At 38.4% G+C, this 21,169-nt stretch overlaps 1 protein-coding gene and 1 long non-coding RNA gene across 2 annotated transcripts in view; one reads left to right on the top strand and one right to left on the bottom strand.

Annotated features, from left to right (window-relative positions):
- USP53 (ubiquitin specific peptidase 53) overlaps nt 1-6,132 on the bottom strand; it is a 32,874-nt gene extending 26,742 nt beyond the window's left edge. Inside the window, exons 1-3 of the mRNA XM_062627577.1 lie at nt 5,894-6,132; nt 2,798-3,459; nt 122-214 (exon numbers count right to left, since the gene is read on the bottom strand). Of these exons, the coding sequence (XP_062483561.1) occupies nt 122-214; nt 2,798-2,941 (237 nt within the window). The 5' untranslated portion in view covers nt 2,942-3,459; nt 5,894-6,132. The remainder of the gene's footprint in view (nt 1-121; nt 215-2,797; nt 3,460-5,893) is intronic.
- On the top strand, nt 4,973-5,605 carry LOC134168167 (uncharacterized). The gene is made up of 2 exons (XR_009966453.1): nt 4,973-5,275; nt 5,323-5,605. It is a non-coding gene; the product is annotated as an uncharacterized LOC134168167 (long non-coding RNA).
- Nucleotides 6,133-21,169: the final 15,037 nt, after the last annotated feature.

The raw sequence follows: 21,169 nt of genomic DNA on the forward strand, positions 1-21,169 counted from the left end.
ATATTCACACAAGAATGACTTAAGTCAACCAGACATATACATGACAGGAATATAGATTTGTGACAATTACTTATTTTTCCCCTCATTTTGAAAGATAAGTCTTCCAAAAATTATTCTTTACCTTCAAAGCACAAAATATGCACGCATCTCCCTGACACACATGTCCAGTTAAACCTCTTAAACTTCGTCGAAAAACGTCAAGCTGCCACAACACCTATAAAAATAAAGTTTCACAGAACAGAAGTAATGAGTTCTGAAAGTTCTATGTTTAAAACAATAACATACAGTAATTTATTTTTTGTTTTTTTTTTTTTAATTTCATATAATGTACTACTAGAGCATCATACTGCTACAAGAATTATGGTCCTTTTCCATTAGCTTGGTGAATAGTGGAAATGCAGTTGCATTTACCACTCAAAATTTAGATCTGTTTAAACTTTGTGAAACAATGGCAGACCATGTGTGGAAAAAGAGGTGAAGCACTCTTACGGAAACAAGTAGCAAGCTAAACTGTGTACAGAGATTCTAAGACTTCTTATGGCTTTACAAAAGAAGAAGGTAGCTATGGTTCTCTTTCTCATTCCCCCTCCCTCCTTTCGTACTTTCTTTCAAATAAAGAATAAAAAATATGGAAACTGAACTGCTGGGTAAAATGCAAGCATTATTTTGGGTTAAATCTATACTACATTCTTATGGTCTGTTACTAGAACAACTGCTGTAATGTATTTGTTTTTCCACATATCAAACTAACCCTGGGGCTTAATCAGGCCTGTTTCTACTTTTTATTTGTATAAGGGTAATGTCAGATTGGCTACACACACTACTTTCAGTAGCTGACGTCTTAAGTACATAATCTGTGCAGTAGTTCAGAAAGCTGAGAATTAAAAAAAAAACCCACAAACTTCCTCTTCCCCCTCAGAAATAAATTCCAAGAGGCACAGTAACAAGTGCATATCCAGGTGAAAAACCTCAATCCTATCTATAAATATAAAATCTAAAAATAATTAGGATGCATTTGAAAATTAATATCTGAAACTCAGTTCTAAAGGGTGAACGTAGAGTTAGAAGCAACACATTCCTCCTTGCAAAACAGCAGTCACCAATCAGCCACTGCTTCACAAACAGCAATAGGATGTGAAGTAGTAGGATTCTCTGAAACTATAACTAAAAATTATTTAGAATTTATTTTTAGGTCACTCTAAGTGAAAACAGCAAAACTGCAAGAGAAAATAGGTCAGGCTGTTCCCACTGAATGTAAAACAGCAAACTCTTTCTACTAAATCTATTACATATATTTTAAGTTTATGCAGTTGCTATACACACCACATACAGATCTTTCCAATTTCCTATGCTTAAATCCATACTGTTTTTAAGAACTAGAGTGTTGTGGTTTTCTTTTGAAGGAAGCCAATGCAGCTATTCATAGCTCTTGCCAGTTTGGTAAATAATTCTGTACAATTTGATAACAATTAGGTCCAAAGTTTAAGCATTACAAAAAAGTACTTTGTTCTGTTCTTTATTTACAGAGTCTAGAAACTTGCTGCTGTTAATTTCCAAATTTAAAAAAAAGACTACAATATAAACTTAGTTATTCATGGTATACCAATTTGCAGACTGTATAAAGACTAGCATTGCTCTGCCAGAGAATTAAGTAGATCCCTATATTCCCTGTCATAAGTAGGCTTGTAAAATATCAATTTTTCACCAGATATTGTCACTATTCCCAAGACATCTGAAGAGCCACCATTTTTTCAATTTCTGCTCAGAGCAGTATGTAAACAAACACATGCAAGAACTTGGCGAGTAATACACATGCATACAAACAGTAAAAGAAATCTAAATCACATTTCTTTGGTATCAAATTTATCTCCTTCTCTAATTCATAGAATCATAGAATGCTTAGGTTTGGAAAGGACTTTAAGATCATGTAGTTCCAAACCCCTTGAAACAGGCAGGGAGACCACACACTAGACCATGTTGCCCAAGGCTCTATCCAAGCTGGCCTTGAACACTGCCAGGGATGGGCCATTTATCACTTTGGGCGACCTGTTCCAGTGCCTCACCACCCTCACAGTAAAGAACTTTTTATATCTAACCTGAACTTTACCTGTTTCACTTTAAAACCATTCCCGCTTATCCTATCACTACAGTCTTTCCTGTTAGAATCAAAGCTTTCAGCTATACATGCATCTTCTGGTATGTCCCAGAACAACAGGCTTGTGCTAATTTCGAGAAAAGAGTATTTTAATAAAAACAGTGTCCTATTCAATACAAATAGTAGTACTGACTGCCCCACATTAAAAAATATCTCAGATTTTGATAGGTAACAAACTTATGTTTGACAGAAACATTAGTTTAAAAATTCAGCAGCAAGTTTTAAAGTTAATGAGTCATGAGTTTCCAGATACAAAATGGAAGTATTTCTGATATTCTTAAAGCATGCAAACAAAACAACACTGTAATCTTTTGCAAAATTAAATACTTAATACTCAATTTCTTGAAATTAAATATTAAATATGATTATTTCCATGGAGTAGTCTTTTCTACAGTTGCCACATTTCCTTCCTCCCCTTGCCTTAGGAAAATCGATTCCACACAGACATGCTTTTCTGTCTCACTTGGAATCATTAAGAAGTTTAACCAAGAACTGAATTTAACACTATTGAAATTTCCTGTAGAATACACATACTGCAATATGAATTATAAGAACAGCATTGCCAAAAGAACACTTTCCCTACTGTGACCATCTAAGCTGCTATAAAAGCAAAACTGTTAATAAAACAAGTTGTTTTCTTACCTGAACAGCACTATTAAGAAAGCAGCTGTTTTGTCCTGGTTCATTTAATAAGCCTTTTGTAGGGGCCAGGGACAGTATACTTCCAGGCTGATAAACTCTTCCAAGGTTACCCCCAGGTTTTCTTAAGAATTTCACCCATGCCATTATTTTTTAGTCTTTGTAACTGCAATATTTACACTTAAATAATTAAGGGTACGATGGGTGCAAGGCAAAGAAGAAGGTCCTATGAGAATTACTCTAAAATCATGGTGTTCCATTCAGCTCTATACAACAGTAACCAGTCACAGGTTTAAGTCCGTTTCCAGGAGCTGCTGTCAGCCACCTACCATGATCAGTGTCTCAGTCAAAATACAGATGTATAAAATCTTTAACTCTCAAAGAAAACCAAAAGGTGTCCAGTTAAGTTTAAAACGTGTGAAAAAGTTATCAGAAGTTCTTATTAAGCAAATAGCACAGTAACTGACTTCTCCTTCCGGTGATATCAATTAAGTATTCCTATAAATCACCAGCTGTATTATATTTAAAAAATGGAAAGTTCTTAACAGTAGTTATATTCCTGTTCTCTCATTCTGTTCCATCTTCTTTTTACTTTTAACTGTGACCCATGAAATACATTCCAGTTTAGAAGACTCCATGTTTATTTCATTCTCTTTCCAGTGAATCTGAAATAAGAAAAAAAAAAAAGAAAAAAAACCAGAAAATATAAAAATACAGTTTCCAAAAGGTTAAATCCTCCAAGGTCAGGAAAGGGATCATGGGCAAAACAACCTCCTAACCTAAAGGTAGGTGCAACAATAACCAGGGAAGAAGAAAAGAAACAACTACCACCTAAAAGTTGTTTTAAAGGTGAAAAAAAAAGTATTTTATGTCATAATCATTTCTCTTCTAACTTACTAGACCTCTAAAAACCATGATAAAATTACTCTAATGGTTGTGCTAATGATATGCAACTGCTTATAAAAAGAACACATATCACATGAATTTTCTGTCTCTGAATCTCCAAGTCTTAATAAAAAGACTGCCAAGTGTTTTTATCCAACACTTGAAAGCCTAAGATGGTTTTGATTTCAATATCCTAGCAAATCACACAAACCAATACATATTTCTGTGCCTGAAGATTACTAAAATGTACAGATTGTCAGCTAATACTCAGCTTTCAAAAATTTGTATTAAATATCACATAAATACTTTATTAGCCTGGTTGTATTCTTACAGCATCCTGAAAAACATAGCAAATAACAAAGCAAGAGTATTCCAGTAGATGCCCCAATAACCGATTCTAAGATTTTTGAATTCCAGCAGTTGTTTCTCTTATTGCTGAAGGTGCATGTTTAAGGCTAAATGACTCATCATCCGAAACATCACAGGCATATATAAAGCCCATGCAGTCATCACCTCATAACAATGGACTGTTCAATCAGTTTAGCATAACTATTTAATCACTACACAAAAATTTTAAGTAACTGCACAGAGCAGAATAAAGTTAAAGGAAAACAATAAAGGCTGCGTATTTGTGGAGAGGAAAAAAAAAGGGGGGGGGGGGGGATTGAAATTATGGCCTCACATTACAACCAAAATATTCACTTAAATTTTACAAACATGTGAAATAGGCAGACTTCTCACTATAATCTTTGTCAACTGTGCAAGCCTTTCAAGATTGGTGAGCAGCATTAAAAAACAACAATAAAGTTTCTAACTGGAACACTGGGTAAATTAAAAGCTAACTTTTCCCAGCTCAGAACGACCAACACCACATTAGCAAAAAGTTCTACGAGTATTGTACAGTTGGGATACCACAGAAACAAATCGCATGACTTCCAAAAATACCTGCAGGCAATCTTGCACCCCTAAAACTATTGCCCTTTTATTTAAAAGGAACATTAATACTTGCCTGCATTATAAAAAATAATAATAATTAAAAAAATGTATAAAAATCACTAACTGGAACCTAACCAAAAGTCCCTTCTGCCCCACGTACAATCAGATGTTTTTGTTTGTTTACTCATGTTACTGTACCTCACCCATAAGTAATTTGATGTAATAATACTGGAAATATTAAGTGTGATTTGTGACAGCACTGAGGAAGAAGTCTCCAATCTAACTGGAAACTGACCTTGACAGAATATCATGTGGTAATTTTGTTTTCTTTGTTTACTTCAATAAACATAGAAAGTAAAAAAAAAAAAGTATCGAGTAACTGGAAACGCGTATTAGCTTAAGATCTTATCCGAACCTTAATTAAAAGGAGTATCAATTTCAATTTTTTCCCCCCACATTAAAGTCAAAGTGCTCCACAGTGTAACACCCATTTTTCCACAAAGGGCCAAACTCTTAAGAAAATCGGGACAGAGGTGAAAGTGAGAGTAAAACAAAGATTAGCACAGAAAAAGATGAAAGATTCTTTGAAGTCAGGTATGCAGAAGTGTTAACATGGTATCTGCACAGAGCAATTAAACGCAAGAAAATATTTTCACAAGTGTTTGAAAAGTTTGAAAAGTTTCAAACTTTTGTTTGAAACATCTCAGTTTTTTGTTTGAAAGTTTCAGTACAGTACATTAATAGAAAACAATGAATCACTACAGTAAAGAGGAGTCAAGTAAAAAATGTAAGATGTATAGCTGTTTGTAATCAGATACATATATATGAACACATATAAAAGAAATGTATTCAAGAAGCTAATACCACACATCAAAAGCACTTAGTAATATGATGCGTTATTTGGCCCAAAAAGTCTCCTGCTGTCACAGGGAATCATAACTTTTAACTGCTAAGGATAACATCAGAAATATAACTAAAAAAAAAAAACAACCCACCAAACAACACCCCCAAAACTTCAAAAACTAAAAAAAAAAAGCCAAACAAACCCAAACAACCCAGAAAAATCTTCCATTGAACTCTTTCAACCACCAAATACTTTCTACTGATTTCTGATTTAGTATTTCTCTATTCATATTGAAAAACTGACCCAATACATTTTTGTCAGAGAAAGAACCTTCCCCCTGACATACTAAAAAATCTGCTTGAGCATGCATTTTATTGGTGATACAGGGTTCCTGATTCCACTTTATATAGTTTCCCATATGGAGAATTGTGTACCGTTTTCTCCCCCCTCCTGCTCCTGTCCCAGAAGACAAAACTGATGTTAAGATGAACTATATTTGGTAATCAGCGATGTCAAACTGGGTACAATGAAGAGGAAAAAACAGGAAAGAGACTGGACTGGAATAGTACAGATGGCCTGTGCTACCCATAAAGGCGTGAAGCATATTTGCATGACAATGCATGCTTGAGGTGTCCCTCATTGTGCTCTTACCTTTGAGAGGGCAAGAGCAACAGGATCAAAACAGTGAGGCAGAAACACTAGGCTTGCTGTCAAGTCTCCCAACTGAATAAACTACATCTCTCATCTCCAAAACTGCTTATGCACTGGTACCGCACCAACAGTGGCAATTCAGCAAACCTGTTGCCTGCTGTCTTCATTTCATGTAGAGATTGCTCAGCATACAGCAGCCAAAATAAGGGAGTTCTTCCAGAACAATTTAAGACAAAGAGTACTCAATCACTAAGAACTCCTAGAAAGTAATTCTGTCTTGCATTTCAGGGATGCTTGGAAGTATTGTGTACAGTTCTGGTGTCCTCAACATAAAAAGGACATGGAGCAAGTGCAGAGGAGGACCACGAGGAGGAGGAGGAGACTGGAGCACCTCCCATACAAATAAAGGCTGAGAAAGTTGGGGCTGTTCAGCCTGGGGAAGAGAAGCTGCTTGGAGACATCAGAGCAGTCTTCCAGTACCTGAAGGGGGCCTATAAGGATGCTGGGGAGGGACTCTTCATTAGGGACTGTAGTGGTAGGACAAGGGGTAATATGTTCAAACTCAAACAGGGGAAGTTCAGGTTAGATACAAGGAAGAAGTTCTTTACTGTAAGGGTGGTGAGGCACTGGAATGGGTTGCCCAAGGAAGCTGTGAATGCTCCATCCCTGGCAATGTTCAAGGCCACGTTGGGCAGTCTTGGGGTGATATGGTTCAGTGCAAGGTGTCCCTGCCCATGGCAGAGGGGTTGGAACTAGATGATCTTAAGGTCCTTTCCAACCCTAACTATTCTATGATTCTAAGCATTTACCTGCTGGGCTGGGTTTCAGAAAAGTTAATCATTCACTGCAAAAAAATAAAAATAGTAATTAAAAAATAATTTAAAAAATGGTTCTGGGTTATCACTATGTTACTGTCACATTTCATTACGATGCTGTATAATTTCACATTCACAAAGTTGTGAATAAAAACAATTCCAGCTATTACACCAGGCAAGCACACACAATCTTATCCTAATAAATTGCAGGATACATTCATTGTACAGTTTTCATATCTGGGCCAGATACTAATTTTCCAGAACACTGATATTTTATTCATATGGCCTCTGTTAAGTACCCACAACATTAGTACACCTTTTCCTGAAAATTTAAATACACCACCAGAAAGATCAGAAGCTACTTAAATATTATTTCACTCCAACCATCTTAAATTACTTTTTCCATAAATTAATTCTTTAAACTGCATAGGTCAAACTAAACATACTTCCTCCTCCAACAATTCAAACAATCCAAATGTATAAGAAAAAGCAAGAAGGGCATGTCAGAAAGGTATTCCGTCTAAAAGATCTCTCTGTACTTCTCAACCAGAACTTCGCACCAAATGGGTACTCAAGTCCCCCTACTATACTCTTTCGCCCCCCAAATGGTCATTCAACCCAAGGAACAGAGAGAAGCTGTGAAATAATACTATCTTGACACAGAGTTCTCTAGAGGGGCGCTGTAGATGAGCCTTCCAATGGTGCCATAAGCAATGTGACTAACTTATGTCATCCATTTGTCATCACAGCCCTAAGGAGACAAAGTTTAGACTAGCATCTTGGTTTTAAATTTACAACATGCAAGCATATCAAAGTCTGAGTTTGTTAAAAAAAAAAAAAAAAAAAAGGCCTTCAGATTAAAGGGATCAGTTTTGGATGACTGTTTCCAACCAAAGGCACTCAACAAAGGCTATGAACTCTCCAAATCAACATCCATTTAAAAGCCTAAATTCTCCTACCTCACCTACCTCTGAAGAGCAGACACTGTTCTTCAGTCATCAATGATCTCAACAAGCACATGGCCACCTTTTGTTGTGCAGCCTTACGGAACAAAATATATGCCTGCCACAAATTTCCAGCCGCTTGCCTCTATAGCTTCTAGAAGAACAGACATGCTAGTCAGCAGAAACACACGTTACCACTAGTTTTGCTGCTATACCCTAGCACACAAGTAACTGCAACCATCACAATCTTTTCAATATAACAAGTAATGTCACTGAATCAGCTTACAAATCAGCAGTCACTATTTTACCTAAACAAGTAACTTCTACAAGCAGATTTAGGTTTAGGAATCTTTGATACTCATTTAGATAAAACTGTTGAGATAAACAGTGGAGATAAAGTCTGAATACTGAAACTATCAATGCTTGGCTTCTGATAGTTTTATGTCTCACAGCTGAGTTCTCATGTGGTTTTCTACCTACTTGGGGATTTTGCCACCTCTGCTCCTTATTTCTTCTTATAAGGTCTCTCTCTTCCAGCCAGCTGCCTGTTTTCATGTACTTTGTAAGTACATTATCATTTATAAGACTCCTAGACCTTCCATCAAATCAGGTGGAAACTTGTGATGGGTTCAGAAGTTGTTGGCTCTGTGTATCTCTGAAATTTGCCTGAAGAATCATTATTTACATCTTCTTAGCTTCATTTTGCAACTACTTGAAGTGTGTTGCATGACTACTGGCAAAGCTTTTTCATTCCCAATGCTAAGGTTACTTTTAAGCAACACAGTTTCTTTGCTTCTGCTTGGAAGTTCACACTTCTGTTCTGAGCCTGGCAACCTACTCAATGGTCTGACAACTGTGGTAAATCAATTTCTAAAGTAATATATGTTAAAACTTATGAATTTCAGTACAAAACAAAAAAAAAATGGAAGAAAGAATAATTAAATGCATTACAATGTAATATGCTTATGATGGGAACCAAATAGAGTTTTCTGCAGCAAACCAACATTATGGAAACTGTGGTTACTCTCTCTTCCTCAACAGAATGAAATCAATCAAAATTTCAACAATGTACAAGAATTTTATTGTTTTCCTCAGCTCAGAAGTTTTCATTTAAAATTGCCAAATTTGGTCAAGAACAAAAATTTGATTTGTACTGTGATGGTATTTTGAGAGTTCACTCAATTTTTTTGGTCCCTGCCAAATCCTGTCTCCTTGCACCTTTACCATCATGTTGAACTGTATATATCAGGAGATCTTTTTTGCCATAAGATACACCTAATGCTTTTAGTAATCACCAGTCTTTGTCTTTGAAAATTATACTATTCACTGCAAAAACTGACAAGGAAATATGTTAACATGCAAATTCTCACTATCTGAAACACCAGAGAAAATAACCTTCATCATTAGCACTTATATACAACACACACAACATGAAACAAGAACACCACTGTAAAATGGTGCGGGGAGTGGGGGAAAGCAAATTATATTCCTAGCAGTGACAATTAACCAGTAGCCTTGATTTTGTGGGCCATTTGCAAGTATACCAGCCAGTGGTATTGGCCTGACACATTCTTTCTGCCTCCAGTCACTAACTCATTAAGTCCCCAAGAGACAAAAACAGCGTTCGAGGGTTATCACTTCTAGAAATTCTTCCAACCAATCTCTGACGGTTTTAAACCCAGGTTTGGTTCTTTTTTTGTATTTTGAAGGCCTTTACCTTCTCTTCTTCAGCCCTGATCCATTTAACTGTTCCTCATATGCCAAACGACTGCTCTTGTATGCACACTTCTCTGTATCCCTTCAAGATGGGAGAACTAGAAGAGTAGATGCTTTCCCAGACTGGTTTTGTATAAGCACAGATTATTATTTTTTTTTTAAGCTGTTCCAATAAAAACTTTCCTGTTTGCATCAAAACCAAAACAACAGGTTCACAGCCCAGCATCTCTGGGCTGTCATAACTGGACAACTTTAGAAATAGCTACAATAGGAACTCTGAGTAAAGATCTCAAAGAGTAAATTCCAAACCCATGACATGGGCCAGCATCTGCAGTTAATCATCACACAGAAACAACAGAGAAGGTTTTTGTTTCTCCATCTTCCTATTCCTTTACAAAGTGCTTTGTTCTGAGACTACCACGTACTCCTTCTTGAACCTCAGAAAGATAGAAGGTATCTCTACAGTCATAATTGTCACACTTGCCTACTTTTCCCAGTTAACTGTGTCCATAAACTATAACCATGCGTTGTTTTCTTTGTAGATGCTTGACCATGAATAGAAGTGTAAAACACTGAAGTTCTGCTCCTTCCCAAAAAGTGTTCTGTTTCTTAAGTTACCAGGAACAAAAACATAACTGAGTTACAAGGAAAAGCAATATGAGCATAGTCTTCAAGGCAACACGTATTTTATTGGTTTGACCAAAAGAAAAAACAAAAACAAACCCTGAATCGTTACACTTCCTAAATTTCTTCATGAAAAATCTGTACAAGACCTATGCACCAATATTTCACTCAGTTCACACATCTAAAATTCTTATCCAGTCGCTGTCCCTGTTACAGCCGCAACTCAAGTCTCATTTACCTGGCTAACACCAGTTTGTTTCTGCTTAAGCCATGAGGACAATTTTTAATAACTCTTTGAACAGACTTCATTCCCATCACTACATCCCTCATGTGACTGAATGGTTCTACTCTACCAAGAGGCATTAACCAAGGAAAAATCAAAGTGTTGATACTGAGATCTTAGGAAGCAATGTAATCAAAACACAATAGTGCTAATACTCTGACCCTGAAGTCCCATGGGTCTCATACCTGAACAATTCTGTTAGGAGTACATCACATATGTCCTATGACTGACGAAGATCGTGCACTATCAACTTCTGATATTAAAGTGCACATTTTCATATTTTACTGTCAACATCCCACTGGTCCAGTGGGATAACTTTTTACACAAGTAACTTAAAAAACAAACCTAAAGAAAACAGTAAATATATCCTACTTTGAAATAATTTGTTAGGGGAGGAAAGGACTATGTATCATTTGATAAGGATAATTAATTTACTTATAAATTACATTATATATAGTTTATACATTTATATAACATGAGCTTTCACTATTTTAACATCTAAAATTACCCTTATACAAGAACAGAACAGTTAATACTAGAGTCAGAGGGGAAAGGGGATACTGCATCAGTCAGGCACAGTGCTGTTTATGTGATTAAGTTTTTCTCTCTTAAAATAATCCCAGTAGCTTCAAAGTTAAGAAGGGATTTTTTTAAATATATTTTTGCATGTACGTGTAATGTAAAACATTAAGTAGAGATATGAAAAACTGAGACTTACTGTGGGAATGGAAAAATACATGTTGAAAGAGTGAGACATATTTCCGTTCAAAAGCTGACTTGAAATTATTTGCATTGAAAATCAAAGCAAACGATAAACTTAGATGAGAGGCTAAACATACAATTTGCATACACCTCCCTACATGCCTCGGAAATTCTTACATGTACGAACACAGCAAATAATCAGTTTACAGGATTTGGAGGCTGTGTTAAATTTCAAACGGCTCCATACTACCTGTACTGGCATTTCCTGTTCTAAACACCCTCTGAAAACACTTCAGAGAAACTGCCTGATGGGCATGTGACTACCAAGTTAAACATTATGTTCTGGCTCTCACAGAACCAACACACGAGCGCGCACACGTCTCCACACGAAAACATCCCCGTTTCAGGGGCAGGCTGTCCCGTTTACACAGCCTACGGGACAGCGCCCGCAGCTCGCCCCACGATCTGTGTGTGACCCTCACCTGGGCCGTCCACAGGCGGCTTCAGGGCCACACTCCCACTAGGGCCTCTCCGCGGGTGGGCGCCGCTCCCCGGGGCAAGGGCCGTCGGCGTCTCAGGCGAGCGAGCCGGTCGCCGGCTCAGCGCTGCAACCTGACCAGACAGTCCCCGCTTCAGCCCTCGGCCTCCCCTCACCGGACGTGACCGCCCCAGCCGCCACCAGACGTGCCGGCAGCAGGTGAACGGCCCGCGGCAGTCCCGACTCCCGGCCGCTGCCGCCCGGCACAGCTCGCCCTATCTTGCTGAGGACAAGAGACAGACCCCACTCCCCAGTTCAGGACGTACGGCTACCTCCCACTCGGGGGCCTTCGCCGCTGCCTCACCTCCCGCCACGACACGAACACGACTGCCAGTTCACCCCCAGTTCGCTCATCGTTCCCCACTCAGCTCCCCTCTCTCCTTCACCCGGCGGCGAGTCCGAGCGCGGCCCCGCCCTCACACAAACTTCGGCTTCCCCCCTCCTCTCCCGGAGCCGCGCGCCCCTCCTCCCTTCTCCCGCCCACTGGTGCGCTTGCGCAATAGGGGGTCCGGCAGGCGCGGGGGGAGGAGGGCGGGCCGGAAGGCGGGTGGGGGTCTCCCTAACGGTATCCGGATCTTCTCGAGCGCTCCCAGCGCCCGGAAGGAGATAGCGCTGCGGGAGAACAAAGGGAGGGGGGAGTCACGGAAGCGGCTGAAGGAGACAGACCAATCACAGCATCATCCCCTCACGCTCGCCGGAGAAAGCCCGGGAGGAGGAAATAGCCACCTCAGCTGGAGTGTGGCAGCGCTGCGCATGCGCAGTGGGCACGCGGGAGGCTTCCTCACGGGTGTCCGTGTTGGAAGGGACGTGTCGAGGCTGCGTTTTTGCGGTATGCTGAAGGCAGAGGGCAGGGGCAGCCGCTGCAAGGTAAGGGGTTGCCGCAGCCCCTCCTCCTACGTTCCCCTTCTGTCAGTGGTTGAGAGCGCGGCTGTCCCAGGCGCTGTTGTGGTGGCACCTGAGGTAACTGGGGGCAACTCTTCCAGTCGTCCGGTCACAGCCCAGGAAGCCTCTGTTGGGGCTGTTCCAGACCGCAGGGTGTTCGAGTTAATAGCCCGTTAAAATGAACGAGGCAGCAGTTGTCTTTCCAGCAGTTGTTTTCAAGGGCTCATTTCAGGGTATCTGTCTACGCACATTGGGCTTTACTTAAGATAACCACAAAACAGCGCAGGCACGGCAGTGTCTGGTGGGGAGAGGGCAGCTTTTAAGCCAAACCCCAAACAAGTGTACATACACCTCAAAATTGTGTTGTGTTTGAGTTCCATGTTACCCAAAAAAGTCCTGTATTACGTATATACCTACCCGAGGGTCATTGGCCCAATGTTCCCTATGCTTTTTATCTGGTCTGTTATTTTTTGTTTGGTTGGGGGGGGGGTGTGTCCTTTTGTTATTCCCCAAAGGAGTTACATGTTGATGAAGACTCCTCTTTCTTGTTGCTCAAGTACCTTCTGTATTGCATTATTGTAATCTTGTTTGATAAACAAGGAGATTTCATTAATATGTTATTTCTGTGAGTATTTTAGGTATTACCACACTCAACATCAGTTCTTGATGCATGCTGCTGAATGCAACTTTTTGTATTCTCTCTTACTGTTGCATTTTTTATGGTTTGGTGGGATTGGAGAAGTATATAAAAGCATGTTCACTTTCCTAAGAGCATCTCCTGTAATAGTAAATTAAATAGTTTCCCTGTAAAGTTGCCTTTCTGCATCTCCTTCAGGTCATCCAGATTGCAATAACATTTCACTCCAGAACTGACTGTGCGGAACATGAGGCACTGCATCAAATTAGTTCACTGCCTTATTTATACTGCGCTAGTATTGCTTTTGTATCCATTTTCATTAAAAAAAATCAATTTTAATACATTTTGATCAGATTAGTTTTGGTAGCCTTCCATTGTATTGCTCGTATGAAGATGCACACTGGCAAAGGCAGTTTTCTCGGTTTCAGTCTCCAGTCAAGTGTCTAACTTCTGACTTCAAAAAGCTCAAAAGTTCTTTGGGGAGATTTTCGTTAGCTTTTCCAGGCTTTTGTTATTTATATGTATATATATATTTATATGGTTGCATTTTTCAGTGAATTGGATAGACCTATTCACTAATTGGAGTTACTTGATACAGGGTTTGTATGAAGTGTTTTCTCTTGAGACTTTCAGATGTTATGGCTAGTAATTGGCATATATATATATGCACACATAGTCTTTTAACAGATACCCTGTTTACTGGTCTCTCTGAAACGTTTCCTATATTTGTGATTTTTTTAAAGGAATTGAATATCTAATTTTCTCTTGGTGCTAAAATTCATACAGTATGTTAGCACAATGAGCATTCCGAGTGTTTTTCTGTCATTCTTTTTTAGCTGTTTATTGATAAACATTTGAATTTCTAGTTCTCACTACAAATTTTAAGATAAAAGCATGTTAAAGTTCGTATTTTAACATTACCATTAAAAATCCAGTTTTGTATTAGTGCATCTTGTTATTCTGCATTTATAAGGAACATTCTGCTTTGGTTAGTATCAATTTAGTCCTTGATCCCTACTTTGCAGTCAAGCAAAGGCATCTGTGGATCCCAAAGTGGGATTATGACCTCATTCTGATTATGACCTTGTTTTGATATTTTTCCTTCTCCATGGACTCTGCTTTTGTCTTTGCTTCTGCCCTTTCTTCAGCACAGGGTTGTTTTTTACTGCTAATCTTTTAGGAGTCCCTTAGAATTTATATTGAGGGTTTTTGTTTCTTTTTTTCCTGTTCCTTTTTTTTCCTCGGAGTAAGTGTAATCTGTGAGTTTTAATTATGGTATATTTTAAGGTTCCCTACCAGTGAATCTTGATAGTCTTCCACACAGTTTAGACAGCGAATGACACAGGTGCAGCACAGAAAGCCCTGAATGAGGAAACAGATGAACTTTAAAATTAGAATAAATGGTGCAAGTACAAACCAGTGTTACAAGCGCAAATGATTTCTTGTTGTAGTTATTGTCAGTACAGGATATGTGCTATGCATGATGCAGAAGAATGTTTATGTGGTGTTAGTACTGATGTTTATGTAAAGTTTGGTAGTGTTGGTAACATAGATTGTTAAACTGGATAGTTGAAAAGGCATTAAACTTGGAGGAGAGGGATCCAAAGTAAAATAGGCTTTTACAGTTCTACTCAGTAATCCAACCATTTAGATTGGCACAAGGCTAACAGGCCTATATTAGGATCTTCAAAAGGAAGAAAGATCAGTGTAGCAGAGTAGATGATGGAGAGATGGGGTTTGGCATGTGACACAAAACACAGCTGGAAGAAGATGGAGGTGGACTGTATCTAGGCCCTTAAAAATATCTAGGGCGCTGGGGTTTGCACATGTCCAGTCCAGGTTAAAACATATCTATGGAAAGTCATGCACCAAAAGAAAAAATTCAGCATAGTTAGGAAACATCAAAAGGTTTCTTTGTGAGTTGGTGATCATGCGAGATCAGCTGTATATACTCAACAGGAGCTGTGTATGTACTTACTGGGGGATTTAGCAAAAAATAATTAGTAAATTATGTGTAGGGTCTGAGGCAGAAAAATCCGCAAGCTAATGCAGTATTTAAGGTGTGGTTATTAGTTAAATATTTTTTTAAGAATTTTCACTGAAATCACTACACATTATACTGCCTGTTATGGTCCAGTCTGTTTTTCTGGCCTATCACAGAGAATGTTATGTGTGATGAAGTACCATTTATCATTGATTTTTAATGCATTTATGAGACAATCCATTATAATTGTAAAGTATGTTTCATTCCAGTGGCTGGGAACCATCGTGTTTTTGTGAAGTAATTACTAAGCTCTTAAGAAAGTGTCTGCTACTCTGCTGAGAAGAAAGAGAATGAAGAAAACAATTATTTGAGAAGAATCTGTAATTTAAAAGAGATCAGGGACACTAGGCTCTATTCTGCATAAATATTCTGCATAATAACAGGATGAAGCTTGATTAAGTAAAGTAGGGGTTGTTTAAGAGGCTGTATTGCTAAACTACTTAAGAATATGTGATATTCCATGTTCTCTAAACCTTTGGGGTAACGTCAGATTATATTGCCGTGGTTTAAGCCCAGCAGGTAACTCAGAAACATGCAGCTGCTCCCGGAGGGATGGGGAAGAGAACCGAGTGAATGTAAGAACAGTCCAGTAACTAAGGTATAATACGAAACCGTTACTGCTGCCACTAATAATAATAATAATAATGGAAATAACAAGGGGAGAGAATACAATTGCTCATCATGCACTGACTGATACCCAGCCAACCTGAGCAGCAATCTAGGGCTTCCAGGTGACTCTCCCCAGTTTATATACTGGGAATGATGTGCTGTGGTATGGAATACCCCTTTGGCTAGTTTGGGTCAGATGCCCTGTCTCTGCTTCCTTCCAGCATCCCATGCCCCTCTCTGGCAGAGCATGAGACTGAAAAGTAGGCATTACTTACCAGCAGCTAGAACACTAGTGTGTAATCATCACTGTTCTCAGACTAAAGTCAAAACCATAGCACTGCACCAGCTACTAATGAGGAGAAAAATGACTGCTACTGCTGAACCCAGGACAATATGTTTAAACTTTTTTGCCAAGAGAGGAGAAAAAAAAAAATCTTTTGAATTCCAGGACACTCTTGTAGTTACTTGTCTTCAGGAACAGTGTTTTTTCACTGGTTAGCTTGGTGCTCTTCATAATGCTGCAGGAGTTACCAATAAGGAAAATATTGGTAGGAAGCAGAGCCATAAAGCAGTAAAAGAACCAGAGAAAAAGTAATTTTTAGTATTTTGCAACATAAAATAATATATACATTTCATAGGTGGGAAAGGAAGCCCTAACATCATTTTATTCCAAGTTGTCTAGGTTGTATGCTTACCTGTTTTATCACAGAAAGCTTCAACACAGGAGCGGAACAAGTAAAAAAAAAAATCTCTCTTCAGCTTGCAGTAAGCTAAGTGAGGGCACATTGTTTTGAGAGTAACTACCTAACTGTATTCCAGTTCTCAAGTCTCCCCTGCCATGAGAACTTATGCTTGCAACCTTTCCTTTTGAACGCACTCTGGCAAATTTTAACTCGTATAGCCTGTAGCAAGCAGTCACATGAGGCTTAGTCATCTGACTGCTCTCGTTCCCACATTCTGAATTAGTCTAAAATTTTTAAATACGTCCATATTTTCTTCTTCAAAATAGGTTAATTTCTTTAAAGACTCATTCAGACAAATGTATTCAGTCAGCTAGTTTCCCACTCCTTTTTTTAATCTCCCTGGAGCGCTACATTTAAAAGGTATTTTGCTCTTTGTAGCCTTTCTGGCTATGCTTCTGTTTGTAGACATGCTTGCGGGCCTGCTCCGTGCATACTGGGTCTATGAGAAAGCCCTAAGCAAAAGCAAAACATAGAGAATGGAGAACAGAATGAGGAAAAATACAGTTTAGGAGGAGGATACGGAGTAGTGATGGCAAAAGTGAAGGTGAAAAAAAGAATGAAGTGATAAAACATGAGTTACTATCCAGCAATAAGAAGAGGAGAAGGAACGAAAAAGGATCTGCAGATGTAAAGACATGAATGAAAGAAGAAGAAAGGCAGTCCTGGCTGAGAAAGCATCATTGTTTTTTTCATCATAAAACTTCTAAGTTAAGCTTCAGAAGCAATGAGAATGTTAAAGAGTGTTGGTTTATTTTTGCTAGATTAAAAAAGAAACAAAACAACAAACCCCAAACTAACACAGGAGACCACAAGAGAGTTTAAATATAAGAGCATTACAGACTTCGAAGGAGGAGCCTCCTGCATGCTCTCTTCATGGGCTGAGATTCTAAACTTCCTGTTATTTCTGTTCAAGTTGCTACTCCTTCCTCTTAGTTAGCTCTAGACACACTTTCATGGATCATAACCACCGTTTTTTTAACTTTCTACGCTACACTACACTTTCCTTCCTTTAGGTGCAGGAATAAGCACAATATATTTTGCTCTTACTTATTCACTGTACATTACCCTGACTAAATTTTTTCCCCACTAGTTTTTCAAGTGTTAAAATGTTCAATGGGGTGACAAAAGCAATTTCACTGAAGACATCTAGAATTTCACCCTGAGAAAAAGAACCACTGGTTTTCATTCTTCAGACTTTTTGATGATAATGGGCCTGGAACAAGATCTCTGCATGCATAATCATTTTCATTCTTTAGGAACAAGGAAAAGGGTGGGGATTGCTTAAATCTTGCAAATTAATATCTTCCTCTTGGATAATCCAGTTTCCAGTCCAATAATCTACTTCTGTGGAACAACAATGCAACTGAATTTTTTTTTCTTATTTTAGGCTTTTTTGTTTTTAAAGTTCCTGAAACAGTAGAAGTATGAGAAAATTCTGTGCATACTGCGTGTATCAGTGACTTTTCTGAAGCTGTATCCTCAAATTTGGGTGCTCTTGAAAACAAAATAAAGTTTTAAAAATTATCTTTGTTTGCATTGCATCAGTCGTGCACAATGCTTTCATTTTTCCAGGTCTGGTTTATTGCTTTCTTTAAGGATTTAAACCAGTAAGAATGGATGTCTGCAACAGAAAAAGAAAGAATGATATGTTCCCTCATTTCTTGGTTTCACATAGATTTCTGTGGCTAAGTTGAGCTTTTTGGGTGAAACCCCATGTGAAGTAAGTGAGGACAGAAGAGCAGTATGCACTGAATGTAGAATGAGGTTACTTCTCACTGTATTTATAATACAGTTTTTAACATTACATAATACACACTCAGTCTCATTAGAACTAAAATACATGAATACCTCGGATAATAGCAAGCAAAAATGTTCTCAAGTATTTAAAAGCTGATTTTGTCCTGTGTGAGAAACTGAACATGATTTGATTAAAATGAGTTGTGTCCACATCTCACACACCTCAGTCTATACCTAAACAGAATTTTACAGGGTTGTGTTAGAGAATAGGCTGACTTTAAAAAAAGAAAAGAATAATTAAAAAAGGCATTTGATTTATGTGTTCTCAGTGCTCAGTGTTCTCAGAGCTTTCAGTGCTCAGGATTAAGACCATTGCTTTACTTTTTGCTTTTTGTTTTTATTCCTTTCTGAAGTTTTCAGAGCTCCCAGAATATAGCCCCACTTCTGTGCACAGAAGCTGGTTTGCATTTGCAAACTATTAAGTTACTTTGCAGTGTAAATTTAATCTATATGACTTTAATCTGTGCAAAATTTAAATCCCAGTAATCTAAGAACCTGATAACTTTGTAGCTATTACCATGCTGAGACATCCATAGTTTATTTCCAGAGCTATCTAGTTCAAGCACCTCTGTACTATGATCCACTTAAATTGTAGAGAAATCTATGGGAATGTTGGGGGTGGGGGTGTTACATTGTCAGATAAAGCCAGATCAATTCTAGCCTTTAGTAAAAGCTTTTATTGATTCTATTGTAAAAGCATGTCACTACTGTTTTTCTGGGCAAACAAAGGATGAGCAGAAGCCACTTGCTTCTGGAGTCAAGATTTTCTTGGTGAGTTTCAAAGCTGCTGTGACCGTCTTAACTGGTTAGTTTCTGTAACATGGACAGGACATGGATACCGAGGCAGATTGGCTTTTTGTAGAGGATAAGCACTTTTTAGCTTTTCCTCTTACAGATTGAAAAAAATCACCACCACCAAACAAAAACAACAAAAAGATCTGGAGGGAAAAAAAAAAAAAGGACATGAAAGTAAATAGGATAAACCATCTTTTTTTCCATAGACAGATCATGCCACACTTGCCTGCTTTCTTTCTGAGATACACTAACTGCTTTTCTAGAGCAATGAAAATATTAAACTGAAGAAGAGTGAAGTTAGTAAATTAATTGTTGAGCAGGCAAAGAAATACCTCAGGAGAAAAGGTAGCAATATATTACGCTGAATGGCGGGGGGGGAGTTGTTAGAGCTGTCTCAAAAAATTTATACTGAAACTGGTATTGTTTAATATTGTCATCAGTGATCTTGGCAGAAAAACTAGAACTTGCTAATGAAATTTGTTGACATCACAAAATTGGGAAACAGTCCCTGTTAGCATGCTGTCGTACTAGAATAACCGGATGACCTTGAGGAGTACAGAAATAAAATGGGATAAAGTAGAATAATATAGGCCAACTGCTAGGGAAGACTGATACAGGTTCAGAGCTTGTTGCAATGGAAGATAAGAGAATTGGAAAGAACTGGATGTATAAGCCAAAGAAAGGGTGGCTGTGAGCCACAGATTTGATGTTGCTGTGAAAGGTATATATTCAGTCCTAAGTAAATTCAGCCCTGTATTTTTTGTACAGATAAGGAAGTATTAATGCCATGTGTGGCTGGTGAAACTTTAAAACAGAACAGATCTAAAAATCCAAGAAATTTGACCTATGAAAGTTTTGGGAAAAAGAAAATCACTGCTGAGAGGAGTGGACAAGGAAGGGACTAAAAGAACTTGGATTGTTCAGTTTAGACAAGTGAAGCATAGAATACCTTACTTTCTTTGAAATACTAGTTGAAGTAAATGTGGTAGGAAAGGAACCTAGTTTTAATTAAAAAAAAAAAAGTTAAAAAATTTTGTTAAGAAATTACCCTAAGATGGGTATGATAAATATGCTGCAACTGGTAAGATTGCTCTTCTCCTTCCTGTTTGAACAGCATGTTCTTAATTTTTTCCTTGCCAGCAAACAGTCAAAATGTTCTCTAATGAGAACTTGGGAAATGACATATTGCTAGAATTCAGCTGCCAGAATTAAGCCTTACTTGGCTTCTTGACATACAGTAGTCCAGCCTATGAAGAGCCTGTCATGCCTCAAATGTTTGTTTATGGTCATTTGTAGTTATCTTGAATAGTCATCTTTCAGTAATCTTGAGTGTAATGACTACTGTTGAACAGTAACTACTGTTTAAAGTTAGTATTTTGCCTAGCATGGCTAACTTGGTTCTGGACTGCTGCATGGCTGCTAGCCTTCCAGCCGTGGTGATTCTTGGTCTACTGCTCTGTCTGCCACCCAAAAGCTCTTCATTCCCTACATTTTCCTTTTAAATCTTTCTCCATTGTTTTCCTGTGCACATGTCAGGGAATCTGGATGTGTTTTCTTGCAGAAGAATCCTCTCATGTTCATGAAAGAAGATTTGACTGTCCAGATGTGCTTCAGAACTCCAGAGAATTCCAGTTCTAAGCTATACTTTCCATGCAAAGCAGCCTGAGGGCATTCCTGCATTAATGAGTACAGCCAGCTCTGGCAAGGTTCAGGCTGTTCTTTGTGCAAACTCTGTCGAATATTTTAATCTCCATTTGCTTTTGAAAGAATAGTTGGCTCACAATATTCAGGTTTATATTTACTCTGACAGGGATTATAGATCCTCTGCCTGTTGCAGGTGTTATTTAGCTTTGTCTCACAGTGTCTCTGTGAAGTAGGGAAGTATGGCAAATCCTGAGCTAGGTGTTTTGGATGAACAGTGTTTTTCACA

This window comes from Pezoporus occidentalis, unplaced genomic scaffold (genome assembly GCF_034315485.1).
Source record: "Pezoporus occidentalis ecotype Australia unplaced genomic scaffold, CSIRO_AGI_Poc_V1 ctg302, whole genome shotgun sequence".
Taxonomy (NCBI): Eukaryota; Metazoa; Chordata; class Aves; order Psittaciformes; family Psittacidae; genus Pezoporus; species Pezoporus occidentalis.